Raw genomic sequence first — 21,803 nt, forward strand, 5'->3', positions numbered from 1 at the left:
GCAGGCCTCAAGCCGTGTACACAGTTGGGCATGCGCATGCATCGGAATTACGCCGGCTGACAGTTTCACTAATACCGCCATATGAGTAAGGCAAGAAATGCCCTGCTATCGGCGAAGCTGCTCTTCACCGCTGGGAAGATGTTACCCCAGACCCTGCCGAGATTCCTCGGGTGAGCGACAACTGGGGAACCCTCTTCAACAACACCACACGTTTGCCCCACAATCGAGTCCTGCCCGTGTCGATTCATTCAACTGCAGCAATGGGATTACTGTGTGCCGTCCTGCTGGAGTAGAAGCTGACGGTGTGTTTCCTGAGAAAGCTTCTTGCCTTTTGATTAGACGGGAATGGGCATACTACCTCGAGCAAGGCAGGAACGACGGTTTCGGGAAACCATGATTTCAGATGAGGCGCTTGCGAAGAAGCAGATGCACCAGTACATCAGAACGAGTGCCAAACTGAAACAGCCCACCACAGAGGCAGAAAACGTTGTAGATCTGCTTGCACCATCTCACTCTTCCAAGGTTACTGAAACTGTCTCGCACAATTCAATTCGCGGGACGTCTTTTGTGTCAAGCGGTCTATGTCTCAAAGACATCGCCGTTCTCACTTGCATATTATAGTTGCCACTTTCAAAATGGTCTTGTAGGTGCGGGATGTCTATTGATAAAAGCACCTTTCTAGTGTTCAGTTTGATCTGCACTCTATAATCCCGCAATGGGTTGTCAAAGTCAATGATGCATACCTTTACACCGGATGATACCATTCGCGTACAGGCTTCGGCTCCCACGTTTCAAACGATGTTGTACTGGCGTGTTACTTGAACAAAAATTGACGGGTCAACGGTGGAAACAGCTGGTTCTGAAACTTGGAATACGGTCGCAGGGGACGTACACAACACGCGGATTTCTGGCTCAAATGATGCCACCCTGTCTTCAGCAGTTGAGTCTAAGATGAGCGACGTTGTTTGAAAATGCTGCGGCTTTGCCCTTTTACCAGAGGCCTGCTCCGAGGCTCTCCACACGGCTCAGGAAATGGCAAAGAGGATCGCCGACGAGAAAGAAGCTCTGCAGGCGGCCCTTGAAGAGCAGGAACGAACGCATGCGTGTCAAATCAGGAACTACCAACTGGTGCGTTGGTGTTTTTTAGAACAAGCGCACGGCGCCAAATATTGCTACAGGAATTCCGCCTCGCGAGTGTCCGTATGCTCACGGCATGGTTCCCGGTGCGTACGTGTCAATGGCAAATGCCATCGGGTCTGTTAGTTGCTCACTACTTTCCGGGCTACCACTGTAATTCCTGAGTTATTATTCTCAGCACTGCACTTGGTACAGCAAACATCGTCGTAGCTCGAAAGATAACACTTGTAGTGCTTCCAGATACTGGAGAACGCAAGTGTCGCGTATGCACAAACAGCACGCCTGCTCCATTAGGAGGTAAAAGTAAGCAACTGCAAAGATGGCGTGACCTGCCTTCAGGAAATGAAGAGCCTGCAGACCCGGATGGAGCATGTGACCTCTGAACTGTTGGGGACCCAAGAGGAGCTGTGTCGTCTTCGTTCTATCAACGCCGAGGTCAGCGGCCCGTTTAACTTTCCAGTTACACCGGCTGACCGAAAGAGGCCCCCTGTTTGAGTAACAGCAGGTTTCCCAGCAAGGCTGCCCAAGCCCAATTCCCTCAATCCAAGAGTCAAAACATCAATCCTTTCTTCACAATGCCTTAACTTCGAAAGACATGAATTCCTACACGAACATCCCCTAAATTTTTGCAAAGTGGAACTCGCTGTGAGAAGCAACCAGTGGAAATGTTCGCATACCTAAAAAGTCTTATCCGCACTCCACTCCTGCCTCAGTGCTGTTCTCCCATTCCATCCTCCAAAGTTCCGGGATCTGTATTGCAGTTGGAATCTAACGTGGCAAATGCCGTCAAGCAGGCTAGAGCGTACAAGGCAGACAAATCCGAGCTGAAATGCAAGCTGCAACGTCTGTCGCAAGAGGAGAGGCTCCGAGCAGAGGTGAGGAAAACTTTTTTACGAGGATGGCGTATCGAGATAGGTTGAGAAGGCTCCGGAATCGGAAAATAAAAAGGTGGCTACCACACCAGGAAGCTGCTCTACAGTATGTTCAATTTCCCATCTGGGGCAAGAGGTTGTCAGTTTCTGATCGTCAGTGAAGCGCGGTTTTTATCGGCTATCCACGGCGTGCCATGGTCTCCCTACATTTCTGCTGTTCTCAACACCTAGGGAATGTTGTGACTTTATATTTCCAGCTTTCTGAGAACGCAACATTCAGTGATGGTCCGGCTAAAGGAACTGAATGGCCTTCGGTGTGTCAAGGTACCTTTTCCCTGGAAGTATGTGCTACGAGTTGGACTACCGGCTTCGATTATGTAGGTCTTTGTTTTTACCGTATTCAAGTGCTATTTTGCTGTTCACGACCATCGCACCAAGGGCATCAAGTAAATTGGCATCCAGTGTCGAGGCGGTACTTCATTGTGGTGCGCATGTTTGACATAAGCCAGCAATATATTCTTTGGATGGAAAGCAAAGACTATATGCTGATCTCGGCCTGCCGCTCCTCCTTTTCAGGAAGCTCAAAGGACTTGCGACGCATTGAGTACCGAGGTCAGGCACGCACGTGGCAGTGCCGAGAAACTCGCTGCAGCTCTAAAGGATTGCCTGCTGGAGAAGTAAGAAATACACGACTCTGTAGGGGTGCCGCATGCTCGGATAGTGTGGCGGCATCTCTCCGTCAATGTCAAAGGAGATGTCCTGCTCAATAGCTAACTCACCGATGGAATAGTTTCAAACTCATGTGTCGATTCCTCCACATCGCTGAGAGTGAAGTTGTCGAGGGCCCGAATCCACCAGCCGCATTGCAATCTCCGTTTCCTCGACATTGCACCCTTTTTAAAGAGCAAGAAAGTGTGTTTGCTTCGCCCAGGGGTTGTGATGTATTGATGAGCGAGAAACGGCAGTCGATCGCTGAGTTAAGCGATGACAGGCAAACGGCGAAGACTTGTGTGTCTCTTAAAAACACGCGGAATCTTCGCTCTTCTGTCTTACTCGCCTCTGGGTTCTACACTTAAAACCGAGGTTGGTGAGGCGTTGTATAGTTCTGCTGCTGAGTGCGTCCGTTGTAGGCGGAGTATCCTGTCTTTCTTGACGGAAGTCTTCAGCACGCCGCCTGACACCTCTACGCTGATCAAGCCTAGCGTGGTGCAAAATGCCAAGGTAAACCAGGGGTGTAGAGCTCCGTATCACGCAACTCCACTTCGAAGGCCACACAGCTAGTGATGGAGTTCCACGGTGTTGGTGGAAAGCAAGCGGCGCCGGGACGAAATCCGAGGGTGTGCGATGTTAGTCGCGAATGTGCTTGTGTCTACAAGGTGATTGGTTCCTGCTGTCTCGTCCTGTCATTTAGTTCTCCTGAGCCTTCCGTGTTCGTTCGACACTTTGGAATTGGTTTTCCCTCCACTGTGCATTTGATGTTGGCATTCACACGGCTCGAATCTTCGCTTTAAACGTCTGGTTCTGCCTCAGCTTGGAGGACGGGAGCTGTTAGGCCTCATGGGAAACCTGGAAATCGAGATTCACGACGCGGCAATGCATCTTCACCATATGGTAAGCCCCATGTGGCGATGTTCCTGTCGCAACTAGAAGCCTCTACTCCTCTGTTGTCTGCCCCATAGTCGCTGTTCTCAGCGTTTTCTTGGAGTCGAAGCGTTATCTACCACCGTGCTTGTTGCGAGCATTACGGCGGCTTTGTCTTCAAACCTTCTTCAATTGCCAAAGACTAATTCAAATACGTACTAGGTACTTTAACCACTGCCTTTCGTTTCTCAAACAAATGTTATAGAACCTGTGAGATTTAGAGTGTATAAATGAGACTGAGGGCAGGTCAACTCCTCAGGACCTTTTGTTCAAGAAGAGATGCGGAAAAACAGATTGTGTCGACACGCGGCGGACTTCACGGTAGTAGTGCTGGCATGGTCCCCCCTGTGCCCCGGGCAGCTCCAACGAATACGAGAAGAGTCGAAGTACACCGATACTGTCTTTGATTCCAACCTGCAAAGTTTCACTGTTGAAGAGCTCATTCACCGTCTTTTGCAAGAGCGACAGGACTCAGGTGGAAGCTGCGTGCTTGAGGACGCCTGCCACTGCCCAACTCTGCCCGGTAAAAATCTAAACTCATCGTGACTGAAACACACCCGAAATTGTGAACTGCTAGCGAAGGGACTTTTCAACGTGCAGCGGCTTTGTCTTGCCTGTGGTGACAACTTCGCTGCTAAACCTCAATGTTTCCCTGCGGTTCATCTCTCAAAAAACAGGTGGGTCAGCCGAAGTTTGTTCAGACACGAACCGCGAAGATCATCTAGCTTTTCCTAAGATGCAACTACTTTGACAACATGTCCAGGATCGGCGAGTGTCCCACTCATCCGCTGTGGAACTGTGAAACATCATCCGTGCACAGAAGGCTATTCCGTATCTTCCATTTTCTCCTAGCGCCACCAGCGTTTTGGGTGGAACTACTTTCAGCGCCGCAAAATAGGCTAGAAGTACCATTTACGTACGTTATGAGTTACTTTTAGCACCGCAGAGTGTGCTTGAAACGAACACTCAGGTACGACATAAATACATGTATTTGTCCATCTGCGTCGCACCACTACGTGCCGAAATCTGTTCACATCCTTGTCGCTGTTGGCAGTGCGCTTGTGTGGCGATGTGCTCGTCAGTAACATGCCGAATTGACTGGCGCCTGGAAAAGGATCGTTACCTCAGACTTAAGCACGTCATCAACAGAAAAGTTGCGCAGCTGCTCAAGGTGCAGAAACTCGCGAAATCTGGAGCTACGGCGGCTGCCAACAGGTGCCCGCTGTACTAGAACCAGGCATGCATCTGGAAGGTCTTTGTTGCGCGAATGCAAGTTCTACTGTGCTTTTTTGCGACCACCAGGTTACATGCATCAAGTGTAGTAGTATCCAGCGCATTTCTGAGAAACTAATGTTTGTGTACAAGCTATACAAAGACCATGATATTCCCTGTGGTAGTAAACCTCCGCACGGGACTTCGGCACGGCGGGGGCAGCAAGCAAGCACTGACTCACCGATAGTTGAGACAAATTTCTCTTGCAGATCGCCTGGCGGAACTACGGGGAAGCAGTGCCGATATGCTCTGTGCATTCGGAACTGGCTGGAGGGTATCTACTGGACTCCCTTTGATTTGGCGCAGTTGCGTGAGTGTCTGTTATAGTTTGTGGTCTTACCCTTTTGAAAGAGCGCAAAACGCGTAGACATATCCCGTCGTTCTAGCGGAGAGGCGAGAAAGAGGCCAGCTGGAAAGGCAGTGGCCTAGAGTCCGTTTCTTTGCCTTTCTTTTTTTCCATTGTCTGTCGGCTTGATTCCATTTATTTGTGCGCTCGGAATCGTACGCTGCACTGTGTCTCCCGTGTTCCTTCCATCTGGCGAGCGAAACTCTTTGGTCACATGGGGAAAAAGCAGTCCGTGTGTGTCCGAGCAGCCGTGTTTCGTTGCGTGCACTCTACGTCGTGAAAAAAGGTCACCCGTCTTGTTGGTCTTGAGGGTTTGCTAAAGTCAAAACGTGTGATCTGTTTCCCTTTGTGTAGATGCGTCATACCTGTCTCGGCCGGGTCTGAGTTAAAAAGGTTGTTATCACCCAGACACCGACCGACGGAATCTCGCTTCGGAAACCCGGTTTCGGGAACGTTTTTGAATCAAAAACATGGTGTTAGTTCCGACAACTTTCGAAAAGACCGCCAGTCGAGTTTGCTCCAGAAACGAAGAATATCAGCATCACCCTTACCGTTTTCCCGTGAGCAGAAGCAACTCTTTGCAGTGTCTGGTTACGGGTTCGAGTAGGCAAACGGCGAACCCGTGAACAGAACTAATAAATTCTCCCCCCGTCTGTGAACTGTAGTGTTTTTGCCCTGTTCCTTCTGGATGTCTGCCTCCCATCGGCGTTTTCTAAAGTAGTCACCGCTGTTGAGGAGTCCTCGCAGGAGTCGAACAACTACGCAAAGAGTAGATCTGCGGAATCTCGCGCTGTCGATACGAGTGCCAACAGTAAAGGGGTAGCAGCCATCCTTCTATTGCATCTGGGCTCCCCCCCCAGACCCGTCGGCCTGACCCGATTCTTCGTAAACACGCTTCATCGCTTTAACAAAGTTCACAAATGTTCACTTCCACCCCACGGCTTTTTTCGCACAAGATCCACACTGAAGAGCACTCGTTTTCACTGCTCCTCGTCGGCAGGTGTCTCCGGTTGGGCAAGCGTGAATTCAAAAGGAAAACAACGGCGGCGGGTGTTCACCGCAAAGCACACTGTGTTAAGAAAGTCGTTCGGTTGGCTCACCAGGGGAAATGGCATTTTGCCCCGAACGCGCGTTTCGAGTCGACCCTCGGTCTTCGCGGCGACGCCGTGCACCGCGCGAAGCCGCTTTCTGCCGTGTCGGCCGATCTCCAAACCAAATGGTCTCCGCACACTGTTTGAACGAGAGGCGAAACTCTGGAACGGCTGCTGCTGTCGCTCGAGGAATTACGTGGTAGTCCGCACAGAGTCAAGTTTGGCCTTGCCCTGGACTCTAGCGCGTCTGCGAACGTCGATGCGTCACAGTCGAGCCCTCGAAGAGTGCATGCAAGCACCGTCGCCTGGAAAAGCGGACGCGCTCCCTCTTGCGTCTTCTGGTGACTACTCGGGTACATCCGCACGGCGAAAAACGTAAATGTATCCGAGGTCGATCGGAGGTTCGACGGCTTCTGCGACTTTCTCGTCGTTGAAAAGCACCAGCTTCCCGTCGCGCTTCACGTGGCAGACGTAGTGACCGGAATTTGCGTTGACGCCCATGTGCGTGATGAATCCATGGAGTTTGTACAGCCCCGTCGGCTCGTCGTCTAGGTCTCGCGTAACTCTTTCCAGCGGTGACAGAGTCGAGACGTCCTCCATTTCTTCTTCCCGCGGCTTCTCGGCATTCGCTAACACGGCGTTCACAGCTGCGTCCAAGTCCTCCATGTGATTCAACAGCCAGTCGGCTGCTCGCGAGCAAACGTCCCCGCCGGCACCCACCGCGAGGAGCCCCGCTCTGGCCTGCTCTGCAGTGAATCCCATCGAAGAAATCATCGCGACAGCTTCCTCGTTCACACAGGATGACGGAGAGTCCGAAGGCAGTGGATTGTTCACCTCCGCGTCGTCCATGTGAGACATCAACCAGTCCACGCAGGCATCCGGACTGCTGCTCTGGACAGCTAGACACGCGCGCCTAAAACACAGAGACCAAAACAAGAAGTACACATTCAGATGAACCCGGTAAAGACCCTCTGTACAGGTATTGCGATGTCTCGTCGCGCGTGGACGCAGGTCTGGAGAGCGGTCTACGGATCTACCTCTGCCCCGCGAAGCGCTCTTGAAACTCGACAGACGCACTCGGAAAAAAACATATCAACACAACCTTTTTACTGCACACCTGGCGAGCTCTTTGGCCCTTGCAAGTTCGCAAAAATGCAGCCTCATGTTCAGAACTTGCCACTTCTCGTTTCACCCATATAATATATAGACGCTCATATATATACATATACATATATACATATACATATATACATATACATATATACATATACATATATACATATACATATATACATATACATATATACATATACATATATACATATACATATATACATATACATATATACATATACATATATACAGATATATACATATGTAGATAGAGATATGGTAGACGAATGCGTAGAATGGAGAAGAAGAATTGAAAGTCCACGAACTGACTGTAACCGCGACAGGGTCCCCTCTCCTTACTTGCAGGCGTTTTCGGAGAATCCCATTGACTGAAGAGTGGCTAAAAGTTCTTCGTCGAAGGCAGTGACCGCTGCTGCAGAGGAAGGATGAAGCGAGGCACTTGTCTCTTCCGGCATCACTACCTCGCCCTCTCTGAGTCCGGAGCCCCGCGACTCCGCTATGCTCAATTCTTCGGGGACCTGAGGAGACACAGTGCTTTCCCGAGCTCCGTAAAGAAACAATCCGTTCGCAAAGGCGCATGCCTAACGAATTCAAACGCGTCTGCATGTACGCAAAAGCGAGGAAGCGTTTCTTCGACTTTCACAGGGAAACAAATCGTTCAGAAGACTGTCCTGCACGGAGGCAAAGACGAACGCATCCACGGACTCCACTTCTGTTTTTGCCATCTGCATGGTCTTGACTTCTTCGGCCATGTACAGGCCTGACTCGCAACAGCCTCGCGGCTAGGCACCAGCGCGGCTAGTCGCAAGACAACGCGCGCCGGCGAGCTGAGGAACAGCGCGACCTACGATCAGAAGAGCACCCTGCGTATCCACGCGAGGACCACCGAACCTCACTCTGGCTGAGTCGTGAACTGATGCATTGAGACTTGGGCAAAAACATCCCAATCTCGAATCTCAGAGGCGATGCGCCATGCAAATGCCAACACGGAAGATGCATGGACGCACGAGGTTTCGACTACCTCCGATGTTCCAAGTGATGAAGAGCTGCTCCTATCCACTCACCAAGACAGGACAATAGAGCTTCTTCGCTTGCCAGTGTTGATCCGCAAAGAAGCGCTTGAGTTGAACAATCAAGTAGGGAGGAAAGGAGGCCAGTCGCAGCTGTTTAGATGCCTCGCCTTTCTTCCCTGTCGCAGAAGAGTAGAAATCCTTCAAAAGTGTAGAAGAAAGAAAGCTCTCGAGACACTCGGAAAAAGTGAACGAAGGAAGCTCCTCGGGAGGAGGCAGGCACGACGCTTCCTCGCCTCCAGGCGATGTCCCGACCTACAGGAAAGAAAAAACCACGAATTCTAAAAAGAGTCTGGCAACTGCTGACGTGGAAACTCCGACGCACAGAACAGTGCGAATTTGAGAAGCGCCTTCCCGGTCATCCAAGACTCTACAAAAAGAGACAGTGCGTCAACCGTTCTATCTTCCATCAATAAACACGAAACCCCGTGGAATTAAATATATACATATAACATATGCACGCGTATAAACATATATATATATATATATATGTATATATATATATATACGTGGAGATCCACGTAAGTATACACATGCACATAGATGCAAACGCAAATCGAGTAACCCAATGTCACGGAAGTCTACGCACGTTAATATGAATGTATGTATGAATATGTAGAGTCTTTTCAGGTGGAGAGTTGCTTCTTTTCTGCAGGAGTTTGTGTCTGTTTTTTTCCAAACGAGGCATCTTTCTCCACGTCTTCAGACCATCCCTCCGTGCTCGCGCAGACGCACCTGAACCCACGCGCGAACATACATTCATGCATCTACATTTACACACACCAAGTTCTCTCGTGTCTGTGTTTCGTTCCTCGGGTGTTCCCCGTTTTCACTGCTGACAGTGGTGGTGGAGTCGGGAGAAGATCGGTCCTCGAGGTCTTTGTCGTCTTCCGGCGCGTCCTTCTTCTGTCTCTTCTTCGAACGACGGTCCACCTCTTCGCGTTCGCGCTGCTCTCTCTCATAGCGTTGCTGAACTGCAGGGTCGAGGGGAACAGGCAACGACAGAACCTGCTGGCGAGTGTACGAGTACCGGACTTGCTTCGTTTCTGCGCATTCGATCCTCTGCTCGACCTGAGACACCCACGCAGACGAAGGCGCAGAGCGTCGACGCGGAAAGACGCAGAGACGCCGAGGCGACGGACGGAGAAACAGACACAAACGCGCAGAGAAACGGCCAAAACGCTCAGCGCAAACGCCCTCTCGACTCTACACGAGAAAAAACGCCTTTTATGCATGTAGATATGCAGATCGGGATAGAGAGACAGATGTGTGCATGCATGTATGCATATGCATGTGAACCTACAGATGCATGCGGGCAGACGGAGAGACGAGTTTTAGATAAGTTTTAGATACACAGCGGCAGTAGGTAAATAGATGCAGATCCGTAGGTGCATTGAGATAATTGGCATGGACGTAAACTCACATGAACAGAGACATAGACTCATGCAACTGCGTAAGGGCCGAAGACAGGACTTGTGTGTCGATCTGGGGAAGCCGATTTCGTTCGAGAAGGCATGCACGGGAGGCGCGGCATGGTGACTCTGTCTGTTTCGGGGTCAACAGGCGACAGAAAAGAACTTCGGTCTCCACTCTCATGTTGTCCGCCTTCAACACAGGAGGCAGGCGCCCCTCCAGTCTACGCGTGTACGCGTTTCTTGACACATACGTTTCTTTCTGCAAACCAAATTCATCTCTCCACTTCTCGGTTTCCCTCTGAAAAATACATTCATCTCCGCCTCAGATCCCCCTCGTGGACGTACACCCCAGATACCGCGCCATGCACTCACGCAGCTCGTTTCCGGCAACTTTCCACTTTTTCGCGCAGGAATCCGCCCCTGCATGTGCAAACGCCCTTCCGTTCCTTTTCGTTCGACTCCGTTTCCAGAGACTCACAGCGAAGGTGAAGAGTTTCTCGATTTTTGCTTTCCTCAGCGCCTCCTCGGCGCAGGCACCCTCGCGCTCTGAGAACTCCGACGCCGCGATGATGGCTTGGGCTGTAGCCTCTCCTTGCTGCGCGGAAACCAGTTTTTCTCTCGCCTGTTTCACACGCGTCTCCGCCTCCCGGTCTCGCTCTTCCAGCCACTGGAGCAGGAACGAGAAAAACTCTTCTGCGTCTTGCTGATGTGAAGACGCGAACTCTGCGTGCAGTGTCCCCACCATCTGTCTGTACAGCTGAGGCGTCACGCTGTCCGTCTCCAGATACGCCAGACCTGCAGAAAACGCGAACAAATCCAGATTCGGTTCACAGACACGCAGGCGGCCTTCTGTGAAAAAACTCTGCTCGTAGTAGGACGGAAACAGACACCAAGAGCATAGAATGCCTCCCGCGTCCAATGCAGACACAAACACATGAAGATGCATGTGTGAAAGCATACACATAAACACAAATATAAATAAATATACACATGCATGGGTATATACACAGACGTGCCAGTACATGTGTGTAACTACACATGCATACCCAAAGGAACAAATACGCAGAGAGACGGAGACACCTGCTTGCTCTGGGACCTAGAAGGAGCGTCTCGCAAGCCTGTATCTTCCCGTTCGCTTGGGCTCACCAGCTCCAGCCTTCGACTCTGCGAGTTTTTTCTCAAGTGTCTGCACCGTTTCTGCGTTTGGTGCAGCGCCTGCAACTTTTTTCAGAATCGCGAGCCGCCTCCGTGCATGCTGCAGTCGATAGCGTGGAGACTGCAATGCGGCGGCGAGAGAACTTTGTCGCAGAAGGAAGTCCGAAGAGTGTACCGCAGACGGAGACGAAGACGCGAGAAGAGCAGGCAGAAGAGACACGTACTTCTCCCTGATCAACGGGAGGGACGTCACAACCTGAGACACAGAGACGCCGGAACGTGAAGCAGTGCTTCGCTGGAGGAGCAGCACGGTGAGAGACAGGCAAAGAGACGGAGACAGAGAGAGGGCGAAGCAGCCGAGCGAGAGGAGGAGACGAGGAAGAGACAAAGAAAGCAGAGACAGAAAGAGATAAAAGTGCAAAAAAGAGAGAACGGAGAAAGGGAGAGCAGCAAATTACCTGGAGAACGGCGTTGACATAGCACGTATTTCCTAAATTTCGGAGCCCCACACAGCCAGCGCCGTTAAGAGGAAGAAGCTCGCGGTCGGCCTCCATGGCGCGCGACCACTCGTGGCGAACATTCCAGTCGAGCGCCAGTTCATTTGTGCTCTTCTCCGTCTTCGTCAGCTGAGGAGCGAAACAGATGCAAACGCCTCAGGCTTAAACGCAGGACTCTTTCCGTTCACCGATTCGTCCTTTAAAGCCTGCAAGTCGTTCTACTTAGATCGGACTCAAAGCCTACACTTCTACGTCGTTGGACGAACGTAATTTAGATCAACGAGTTCTATCTCGCTAGACACAAAGTTGACCAAAGGAAAGACTCAGTAGCATGCGATTCAAAGAGTAGTGAAGCGACAAGGCTACCGTACAGACAAGCGTCGACACAAAGGAGCGACGAGATATTTCTCGGCACCCACGAATTCTCAGCGACCGTTTGCGACTTCCCACAGGCAACAAGGAGACGCAGAGGGTCGGGAAGCCTAATGCGTTGCCACAGGCGCGAGACTAAAAGAACGGCGGCGGACGAGATGAAAAAGACAAGAGCGAGGTTGAGCGAAGCTGAGCGAAGCTGCAGCGCAGACAGCCACGCGCAGAGCTTACGGGACGCGAGGCGACAGGCAGATGAAACACAGGGAGAAAGGTGCAGACAGAGAGAGGAACGAGGAAGAGAGAGAGAAAAAAAACGACAGTCACTGCGCGACAAGAAAGCAAAGAGCATCACCACAGAAAGGGGGAGAGAGGAGACAAACGAAGAACGAGGAGAGGGAAAGGAAAAAAACAACTCTGGAAAGAACTCGACAGGATCGCGCTTTCCCCTTCGTCTTCAGCAAATGCATGAGATGCTTCCGAAACGCATCTAAACGCGAGAGGAAGAATCATGTTGCACGAGGATCTAAATTCAATTCAAACGCACATGATTCACAATCAGAGCAAAATGCAGCTCAAACACTCAATTCAGCTATTGGCTGCGAATTGGGATGTCTATAATTACTTAAAAGAGTACAGAGGTCAGTGCATCAGTGATTCACTTTTCTTGCCGTTCTGTGCCTCACCTGCTGGACATTAATGCCGAAGTGAGCGAGATGATCAGGAAGCTTCGGATCCAAGACGGAACAATCCTCGTCGGGCGCGTAGCAGTAAACATCAGCGGAGTAAGGAGTGATCGTTCCCAGCTTCACAATCAACGGATACTTGCTACCAGTTTCCTAAAGACACAACGCATCCACACTCATACTCATAGGGACAGAAACAGATACCTATAGACAGAGACATATAGACAGAGAGAAAGATATAGCTAGAAAGGCAGGTAGATAGGTAGATGCACCTAGATGAATCCTGACAGCAGCATGTAGACATGGATATAGATTGACTGATGTGAAGAAAGAGACATCAACATACATACGGAGAGAAGAAAGGGAGACGAGTAGACAGCAACGTGGGTGTAGTAGAGAGAAAAATCGATACGGGATAGATAGATGTGCACTAGGTAAAGAGAAGAAGCAAGTATACAGATATTCACTAGATACACAAAGACATGCTATACATAGAATAGACGACACAGATGTGAAGAAGTAAAAGATGGATAAAGACATCGGCGCCGATAGCTTCAGTGGTGGCTGCACATCGACTGAGAGCAGCAGAAATGCAGGTTGATATATAAATCGGAAACAGTGGAGACATCCTCTACATCGCAGTGAATTTATTCAGGTCTTTGAAAGATGCTTCTCTGCAAACTCGCTGGAAAGCGGGAGGAAAACAGAAAAAGTACCTCGAAGTGACGTATGGCAGCTCCTTCGCGTCCGTCTGCACAGCCCCCTCCCACGCCGTACAGTTTTCGGCCGCATCCAATATACCTGCAAATTCAGTTGCAGCAAATCAACGTTTTCTGTCTTGGAAAAGCCTGAGTTCTGGTCTCTTCCTTTCTCTTGTCGCCTTCTGCTTGACGCTCCCTCCTGTGCTGTTCACGCCAAATTTTGCAATTTCAGGTCTCCGGCACGTCCCAGCAACATCCGAAAACGCTACCCAGGGCGACCGAAGTAATCCCTCCTGTTCACCTGGTGGTATTTATACAAGTGTCATCTTGACTCTCTCTGCCATCACAACAGAGCTAGGAGCAGGTAAGCGCAGACCTTCAAGATCTAAAGCAGTAGGGTAACTTGTAGTACATCTGAGTATGTAAATGCACGCATTCAAGGAATCCTTCATTCTTCGAGTCATGTGGTGTGAGCTCAGGTTTTGAGAAAAGTACTCTTGCAGGAATCACATCTAAAACGACGCATGCAACGAGGACAGACACGTGGAGCGTCTCGTTATTGGGATATAGCGAGTAGACTAGACATCTGAAATGTGTTATTAGCTATATATATTTATATATATGGGGTCCTTTTTTCTCGAGACTGCATGGGTGTTTCGCATCCGAGGATTCGCTTTTCCTCGCACCCACCCGTCAGACAGATTCAGCCACAGATTGGCGGTCGCCCCGCAATCTGCACAACGCCAGTCAGTAGGCCCGACCAGAGGCGGGTTCGGCACCTGCTCCAGATTTTCTGCGTAGCGACTTGGCTGAAGGCAAGTCATGTCCACGGAGACAAAGACAAACGACACCAGACAGAAGAGTCAAAACGGAGTTGCTTTCTCAGAAAGAGGTGAGAAAAGGAAAGAGGTGAGAAAAGGAAAGCGATGCACCCTCAGAAACGCACCACAGAGAATATAACGGAGACAGACACCCATGAGGAACATAAACAGGGATCAGAACGCACGGACGACACTTGCTGTCCATGCTCGAAGCTTGTCTCCTCTGTTCACTGATTCTAAGTCGGATGGGTTCCTCCTCATGAAACCCAGACGCCTTCTCATTCCACCCTTTCGCAGCTGGTGTCTTCTCGCTGAAAGCAATCTTCTTTGCATCATGTTTCCTCCCTGCTAAATCTTTTTCTTGTTTCTTCCAAGGCGCTGGTCTGTGCTCACCTTCAGTTCTTCTTCCCAGGCACCGATGCCTGTCGAGGCTGCGGCGCCACCGAGGCCGCGGTGTTCGATGAGAGCCTGGCAAGCTGCTCGCAGGACTTCTGGGAGTGCGTCGTTGATCTTCACGAACTTCACTTGCTTCAGCACACTCCTCTCCCAGGCTTCTTGCATCTTTGCAGAGTCTTGGCAATCCACGGCCGATGAAAGGTACGTAGAGCGATAGCTCGTGCGAGGGAGCGTCAGCAGAGGCGGGAGCAGAGCAAGCGAGTATACGAACGTGTTGCTAAGAGCCTCAGGACATGCGTCTCCGCTGTTCTCTTCTATCTGGAAACTAAGAATTGACAGAGATGGAGAAGAAAAAAAGCGATACCCATGTAAAGTGTCTTCGCATGCACGACGCTTTCTTCTTCTTCGCACACACCTTCTCGGATTTACGTCGCCTCTATCGACGTTTATGCTCTCTCCCACCCCCCCTCCCGTCCCAACGTCGTCTCTATCTTCTGAACCTCTCGACGGTTTCTTGACAAGTCTGGCTACAGAAACGCAGGTTCTTCACCCTTCATCGCGTTTTTTTGCCCTCTCTTCTGTGTTTTTCTGGTCGCTCGCACTCACGGCGACCCGACTTCTCAGATGTTGGTACGACCCGTGTGTCATCAGCCTGGGGATGATCATCTGAAACAGGCCAACGGGGACTACCACGAGCGTCTTCCTGCGAGCTTTCCACCATCAATTTAGAGCTTCGTGTTTCTCTCCCTGACTTCGTTGTCTGCTTTCTCACCCTCCCTCGACGTTGATTGCGAGTTTGTGCGGTTGCACCTCTCCCCCAACTTCAGCGCTGATATCTGTTCCGTCCTCTGGGGGGAGAGACTGGCTCTTCTCATCGGAGGGCGTTCCACGCCCCTTCGCCTCATGCAGTTGTCGGTGTATTTTCGCGGCTTGTTCGTCGTCAACTTTCGAATACACGTGGAGATACAAGCGCTGTCGCGGGCAGATTTGCTTGGCATCCGGGGCGCGAGCCGGGGCCGGCCCGCTGGTTTCTTTGGCAAGCAGGCAGTCCAGGGGAAGCGCGTCGATCGAAGCCGCGAGGAACGTCGACAAGTTCACAAAGAGGCCGCACGGCGACAACGGACTGTCCAAGCTGAGAAGACAGGCGAAATCACGACCGCGGCTGGCGAAGATTTCCGTTTCCATGAAAGAGTGGGACTCGTTCAGCAGGCGTTTCTGCATCTGGGTAGACTGCACCTATCTGTACAGCCTTAACAACGCGCCGCTCGGGAAACTACCCGTGAATTCAAAAGGCAACAAAAGAACGCAACAATCCGCTGGCAGTACCATAGCTATTCACGCGCTCGTCTCGATGAGCAACTCGTCCGCTGCTTCTGCTGTTCTCCGTAAATGTCTTTTACCGAGAGCATTCCTACTCGCCTTCTGAATCACGGAAGAGCATTCGCCCGCGCAGGTGTATATCCCCTTGGCATTCGCTGGTTTCCTGACCTCAACGGCTCACTTATCGGGTGCACATAATTAACGGAACTGGGCAAGAACTGATCTTGTGGTCGCAACTACCTGCGTGCCTCGAACTGTCAAGCGGCTGTTCACCTGTATGTACACTGCGTTTTGACAACCGTGTCCATGCAAGTCGCCACGCGCGCGTGTCCCAGTAGAGTCCGCAGTTCCACCAGAAGATCCTCAGTGGCATCTTGAGGCGTCGTTTCCGCAAATGCGCCAAAGTACGGGGAAAACGGGAGAGTTGCCTCCCCTTGGGGACGTGGATTGGCCATTGTGGAGTCGCGTTCCGCGAAAAAGAAGCGTTTGCCTGAAGGCGGTGCCAAAAACCGCCGCAGCTACACAAGGTGACTGCGGAATGCAGGGTGGGTGTCTTGCCGCACAACGGCTTGGCCGGAAGAAGTGGAGTCCCGTCGTTGTCGCTGTCCGGCTGGCCCAGTCCGGGTTTAGTGGAAGCGAAACACAACTCGCTGCGACAATTTTTCGTTCGCTCCTCTGGCAAGGACGGAACGCGGCGGCGGTGCGCTTTGCTCGCAACGCGCGTCAAGAACCGGCGAAAAGACAATTTTGCGCGGGCGACAATCACAACACAAACGCCATCAGTCTGAGGAGGACGGACCGAAGGTGCAAAAGATAAGAGCCTCAAATCAGGTCACAGTGCAGAATGAAGCGGTGCGTTCGAGACGCGAGACACCGATTCTCCAACCGTGCTGCCACCGTTTTGAGGATCCAGACTTGCCACACTGCACATGCGCAAAAACGTCACATGCATGACCCTGTGGCCTGGTTTCGTAAGATTCTCTGTTGCGCGCGCACTCAACTCCCGCCACAAAGGACTACGCGGAAACGGTAAAGAAACTGCTAAGACATGCGATCGCGGCCTCTCGACCGCTGCTTGGCAACCGCAGTGTGCCAAAACCATGGGGAAATCGTGCAGAACGTCAGTTTCCACCGGAGAAACAAGTCGCAAAGAGCGAAATCCGCAACTCAAGCGCTTACTCGAGCTCAGAAGGCGCCAGAGGGGTATGGGATACAGTGCGCGGGTTCAAGGGGTGCTTTATGCCACGGCACCCCGATCGGTACCCTGTCTGTCGAGGGCGGCACCGAGTGGACGGAACGGTTGCACGGCACACCACCTACGAAAGCCGAGAGGTCGCAGGCCTTAGCAGAAAACAGTTTTTTTAACGAACTTGACAGAGCCCCACGATCTCACGGTCTCCGATTGCTGTCACGGCGGCTGGGAGGTAAAACCAAGCAGCGCAGGCGGAGCCCTGTTTTACGGAAACTCCAGTTTCTCCCTCTGCTTCTCTTGGACCGCGAACAGTTCACGATTCTGTTGCCACTTTTCTTGTTTCAGCAGAGCTCGAGGGAGAAAATTTATCGGCTGGCAAGGGAAAGAAAAAGGTTTCATCGGCGGAGCGTGCAGGGCTTGAGTCGACGCTGTGGGGGTCGGGAGCCCCTCATCCGCGATCCATGCGGACACCTCGAGGCTGTTTTGTGCTCTTTTCTGTTGTTCCGCCATCATCATGAAGCGGACTCGAATTCTACATCGCTTACTGTGTTCGATTTGCTCGGTAGCCGTGTTGACGCACTGCGCGTGGGTCTCGAGAACGGCTGCCGCCGCAGAGTCGAGCAGCAGACAGGAAGCCGAAGGTCGGCACACGGTCGACGGCCTGTCTACAATGGACGCGTACTTCTCCTTCCACAAACCGTCCGCAGATGAGGAACGAAATGTCGAGGACGATTACTTGGAGCTCGTGGATCCGGCGTTCTGGGACGCGAGCCGGTACCTGAAACTTGCGGAGACTGTGTTTGGTGTGTTGGACACCGAGTTTGAAGAGGCGCTAAAGGCGGCCGGAAAGGCCCTCGCTCGCGACCAAGAGAAGGAAATCTCGAAGGGAGTTCCGTCAGGAGTAGATCTGAAGAAGGCCTTACTTTCCAAGCTGGAAGTCGCGATCGAAAACGGGGCAGGCCGCGAGGCGAAGGAAACGGAGGAGCGAGCAGGCGACGCGACCGGTGAAGCAGGAGTCGGCGGTGAGGCGGCCGAACCTAACAAAGACGCGCAAGAGAATGAAGACGGACAAAGGTTTCTGCGACGCGGAATGTCTCACGAGTTACGCGAAGCAAAGCAAAAGGGCGCCAGGTGGTTGTTTGACTCCGCTAAACTCGAAGACGTCAACTTGTCAAGCATGCTCCTGGTTGCACTCTCCGTCGCGCTCGAGAAAATCCCCATTCCTGACTTGTCTTTCCTTGACACACTCCTTTAGAAAAGTACAACAGGTGCCTAGATCGAACAGTGCACAACCACACCACTGTGTAGATCATAAAACCACAACACGTGGCGACCCTGGCGCTATGTGGCGCACCGATGCTGTGGCAGCCAGAGGTGGATGAACATCCTGGCTGGAAGTTGTACTTCCGCAGCAGTTTCCGAATTTTCAGGTGAACTGCGCGTTCGCTTGTCACGGCTGACGATGACAGCCGGCTTGTGTTTGCGGGACCGGCTCACAGGCGATTTCTGCCGTGTGCTCTCGCACCGCAAAACCGGCTTCCGACACCATGGCTTAAAAGAGTTAACTGTCCCTTGAAGTTCTACGTGGTACAGGGTGATTGTGTGTGGTAGTGCAACTGCTTGTCTCTTCGTTAAAAGTGTTTTTAAAGCAAGCAGCACTGCCCCCCGTGTACCCTGGCGAGTTGCTCTTTCTGCGTGTTCGGGGGTGAACATGTACAGGCGTTTTCCGTTTATTCTGCACTTATGTCGGATAAATGCGCTGCACGTAATGTCACCTTGGGTAGCAGCGTCCGTGGCGGTTTCGAAAGTTCTGCACTGGACGTCACATGTCTTTCCGGATCTCCGGCGACCTGGAAGGAACATGTGAGTCCGTAAATGCGATACTATAACATACTATGTCAAATGCGAAACTCGTAGCTATTCAAGGGGATGCAACGGTATGGTGGCACTCTTCCCCATTCTTATCTACTTGAATTTTCTTGGCATTACTATTGATACCGCTTGTTATACTCTGCGGGAAGAAGCGTCGACCATATATGTCGGGGAAACTGTGCGAGTTTGTCACAGTGGATGTGGTGCAGAGTCAGGCGGTCTGGTGTGACAACGTTTTTGTGGTTTTTGGTGATGCAGCTGGCATCCTGCTCTGAACGAGGTGTGTTCCTTGCTAAAGGGATCAGAAGGCGACTATCATGCACATCTCACCCGCAGGGTATCGATACGCACTCGTGTTGTCGGTTAAGTGGAAGTATCCCCGCAACGTGCGTGTGTGCGTTGAGAGCGGTTGCTGGCGTCTTTACGGTGAATCGTTTTTCTTTTTAATGTGTCGTCTCGTGGTGGTGCCACCTCTGGTACCAAGAACTTACACGAGAGGCGACCGCACGTTTGCGGATGGCGGCCTCAGTGAAACTTGAAAGTGCAACGTACCCAACGCCCGTCGAGTATGCGGAGCTGGTGTGCAGGAACTTTAAAGACTTCACCTTTTTCAAAAAGACGTTTTTGTTTGGGAGAGCGTTTCCGATTTCGCTCATAACGACGACCAAAACTACCCAGTTTCCTCTTAGAGTCGCACAGCGTACACAGTGCAACTTCTACCACAAGAACGCTAGCTATTTTCGGCGCAAAGCACCACCTAGAGGGAGTTCTCGGTTGCACGCTCTTTCCGAAAGGGCGGTGTATGTCTTGCATGCAAAACAGGTTCATTTGCCATCGAAGCAGGGTCCTCCATCCAACGCAGCTGCCGGGAACTGTACCGTTCTCAATGCTTTTTCGACGATGGAGGCGGTATGCCCGAACAATTCAAGAAACAGACAATGTTAAGCCAAAGTCATAACTCATTGATCTGGAAACTTAAACAAGATCGACGGTAGCTCTTCAGTCACATGTGGTAATGAGGGTAGAAAATGAACGACGCAAGACAGTGCTGAACACTGGACCACACAGAGGGCGCGATTGATGAAGTCGCTTCTTTGGTGTGACTTTCTGTCGAAAAGGAAGCATCTCATTCACAAAACACGCCCAGTATTGGGTTTTCCCCAACGACAGGGACTGCTGAGTTGCTTGTTGCTTTCTCGCGGATTGCAATTGGGCAGCTTGCCCCAAGTCTGGACTCCCGTTCTTCAGAACAGTGTTAGTGGTTTTGGCGCCTCTCCCAGTGTGTTCGATCACGTGCTTCAGGGTATTTCACCTGAACCCCCGCATAGCTGTGCCTGGCGATGTGTTGGCCACCCAAAAATGAGATCCAAAGGATTCACAGTTTCACCGGAGTCCAATTTCAAAGAAATGCAACGATGTTCACAGATGTTCTTTTGATCTGGCCATGTCGCGATGCTTCCGACGGGGAAACCCACCATTTTTTGGCTCGCAGGCGAACGCGCGAGCTCCACTGTTCGAGACCGTCGGTAAAACGGCACAGCGTTCCTGTGCGTTCCATTTTCCCGCAAATCTGCCTGTATCAGTCTCCTTGTACTAGGTTCAATCCATTCAAAGGTCGCAGTGGCCAGCCGGCTAAGGATCGTGAGCAGATCTGTGCGCTGACTCGCGGATTCGTCTAAACGTTTCCACTGGACGACAGCGAAACCGCAAAGCGGCTTCTGTCACCTCTACCAAGGCGCTGCTGGTAAAACGGCCGGGAGGGTATTTACAGGTTTTCTCCGTATACATAAAGGGGAGAGCTTTAACTAACAAATTTCTCGCCGCATTTACCTGAGTCGCGTGATGTCTTCCACCGTCTAACTGCATCTAGCAATGGAGGCCACATGCCTTGAATCTATTTAGCTCGCTGTGTCGGTGGTATCGCAGCAAAAATGGTTACTATGGGTCCAACGGAATAGCTGGCTGCGTTAGTTCTTCGAGTAATGACTTCCGAACCCCCAGTTTACGGACAAAAACGCTTTAATCCACGCAGCACTGGCACACTATCAACCCGTTGCCGCAGTCATCACTTACGCAAAAAGCCCCTCCCAGCCTCTCCTAATGCTCGAGAATCTCTCAGTCGGAATCCTATATGAATTGAAAGTGCGTGAAACTCGCCTGTAACTCCGATTTGGAGGTCGAGAGAACGAAGACACATCCTGGCACATGCACGCGTGGCGGCTTCCTCGACTGCATTTTCTCTCCGGCTGCGAAAAACCAGCGTTCGTTTACACGCGTCCTTTTCTGTCTCTCCCGTCTGCCTCTAGGAAAACGAGCAGCGTAATGTCTGGAACGAATGCGAGAAACGTGAAGAAACAACAGGAAAAACGGCGTTCAACCCGCGAGTTCAGCGTCGTCGATTTTTCGGCTCCTCGGCGCATGCAACGCGGCACCGGCGCTCCCACGCAGAAATGCCTCAGAGTCTCCAGTTGGCGTTTCTCTTTTCGCGAAAAGAGTCCCGATTTGCATTTTGCAAAACGTCCGGACGAGGTTATTCTCGGCCGTGCGTGAAAACTCGAGAAGACACAAACTATCGCGGCGTGGAACAGAAAGCTGCTCGTGTCCCGGGTGCTGCCTTGTGGACGCCTACACCCTGCCGTCTCAGCTGCATCTGCGGTGAATCCCTGTGGATCTTCGATTTCTTGGTTTTGTTTCACGTCTTCTTTCATTGTGACGACTCGGAAAACAAAGGTGAGCAGAGAACTGCTTCTCGACGCGAGCGCCTGCGCCGAAAGGAGAGCAGGCACACGTCCCGTTTCTGCATGCCGTGGCGGTAA

The 21,803-nt window shown here is 51.5% G+C and overlaps 4 protein-coding genes across 4 annotated transcripts; 3 read left to right on the top strand and 1 right to left on the bottom strand.

Moving 5' to 3' along the window:
- Window positions 1–393: 393 nt before the first annotated feature.
- Window positions 394–4,881, top strand: TGME49_213860 (hypothetical protein; the record flags this gene model as incomplete). The annotated part of the gene is made up of 7 exons (XM_002371082.1): window positions 394–522; window positions 1,899–2,012; window positions 2,586–2,686; window positions 3,140–3,230; window positions 3,540–3,620; window positions 4,011–4,173; window positions 4,733–4,881. 7 exons carry the CDS (start codon window positions 394–396, stop codon window positions 4,879–4,881), a joined length of 828 nt encoding a protein of 275 aa, XP_002371123.1.
- Window positions 4,882–5,728: 847 nt separating this feature from the next.
- Window positions 5,729–16,862, bottom strand: TGME49_213870 (UBA/TS-N domain-containing protein). Its single transcript, XM_018779625.1, has 13 exons — window positions 16,197–16,862; window positions 15,376–15,735; window positions 14,601–14,928; window positions 14,077–14,195; window positions 13,402–13,486; window positions 12,686–12,838; window positions 11,592–11,759; window positions 11,125–11,389; window positions 10,457–10,773; window positions 9,404–9,634; window positions 8,558–8,818; window positions 7,833–8,011; window positions 5,729–7,272 (listed from the first exon to the last, which is right to left on the bottom strand). The coding sequence occupies exons 1-13, from the start codon at window positions 16,376–16,378 to the stop codon at window positions 6,705–6,707; spliced, it is 3,216 nt and encodes a 1,071-aa protein (XP_018637909.1). The 5' UTR covers window positions 16,379–16,862; the 3' UTR covers window positions 5,729–6,704.
- Window positions 16,863–17,785: 923 nt separating this feature from the next.
- TGME49_213880 (hypothetical protein) lies at window positions 17,786–18,370 on the top strand (the record flags this gene model as incomplete). The annotated part of the gene is made up of 1 exon (XM_002371084.1): window positions 17,786–18,370. One exon carries the CDS (start codon window positions 17,786–17,788, stop codon window positions 18,368–18,370), a length of 585 nt encoding a protein of 194 aa, XP_002371125.1.
- A 1,755-nt stretch (window positions 18,371–20,125) lies between these two features.
- On the top strand, window positions 20,126–21,803 carry TGME49_213885 (hypothetical protein; the record flags this gene model as incomplete). The annotated part of the gene is made up of 3 exons (XM_018779626.1): window positions 20,126–20,513; window positions 20,637–20,731; window positions 21,294–21,803. Exons 1-3 carry the CDS (start codon window positions 20,432–20,434, stop codon window positions 21,801–21,803), a joined length of 687 nt encoding a protein of 228 aa, XP_018637910.1. The 5' UTR covers window positions 20,126–20,431.

This window comes from Toxoplasma gondii, chromosome V, assembly GCF_000006565.2.
Source record: "Toxoplasma gondii ME49 chromosome V, whole genome shotgun sequence".
Lineage (NCBI taxonomy): Eukaryota > Apicomplexa > Conoidasida > Eucoccidiorida > Sarcocystidae > Toxoplasma > Toxoplasma gondii.

Excerpts from the sequence above, each read along its gene's own strand:
- TGME49_213870 (XM_018779625.1), bottom strand. The coding sequence starts at position 16,378 with ATGGCCAATCCACGTCCCCAAGGGGAGGCAACTCTCCCGTTTTCCCCG. Across the intron at positions 11,760-12,685 it reads TCGGCATTAATGTCCAGCAG|CTGACGAAGACGGAGAAGAG; the intron begins GTGAGGCACAGA and ends TTCGCTCCTCAG. Across the intron at positions 10,774-11,124 it reads AGAGTCGAAGGCTGGAGCTG|GTCTGGCGTATCTGGAGACG; the intron begins GTGAGCCCAAGC and ends CGTTTTCTGCAG.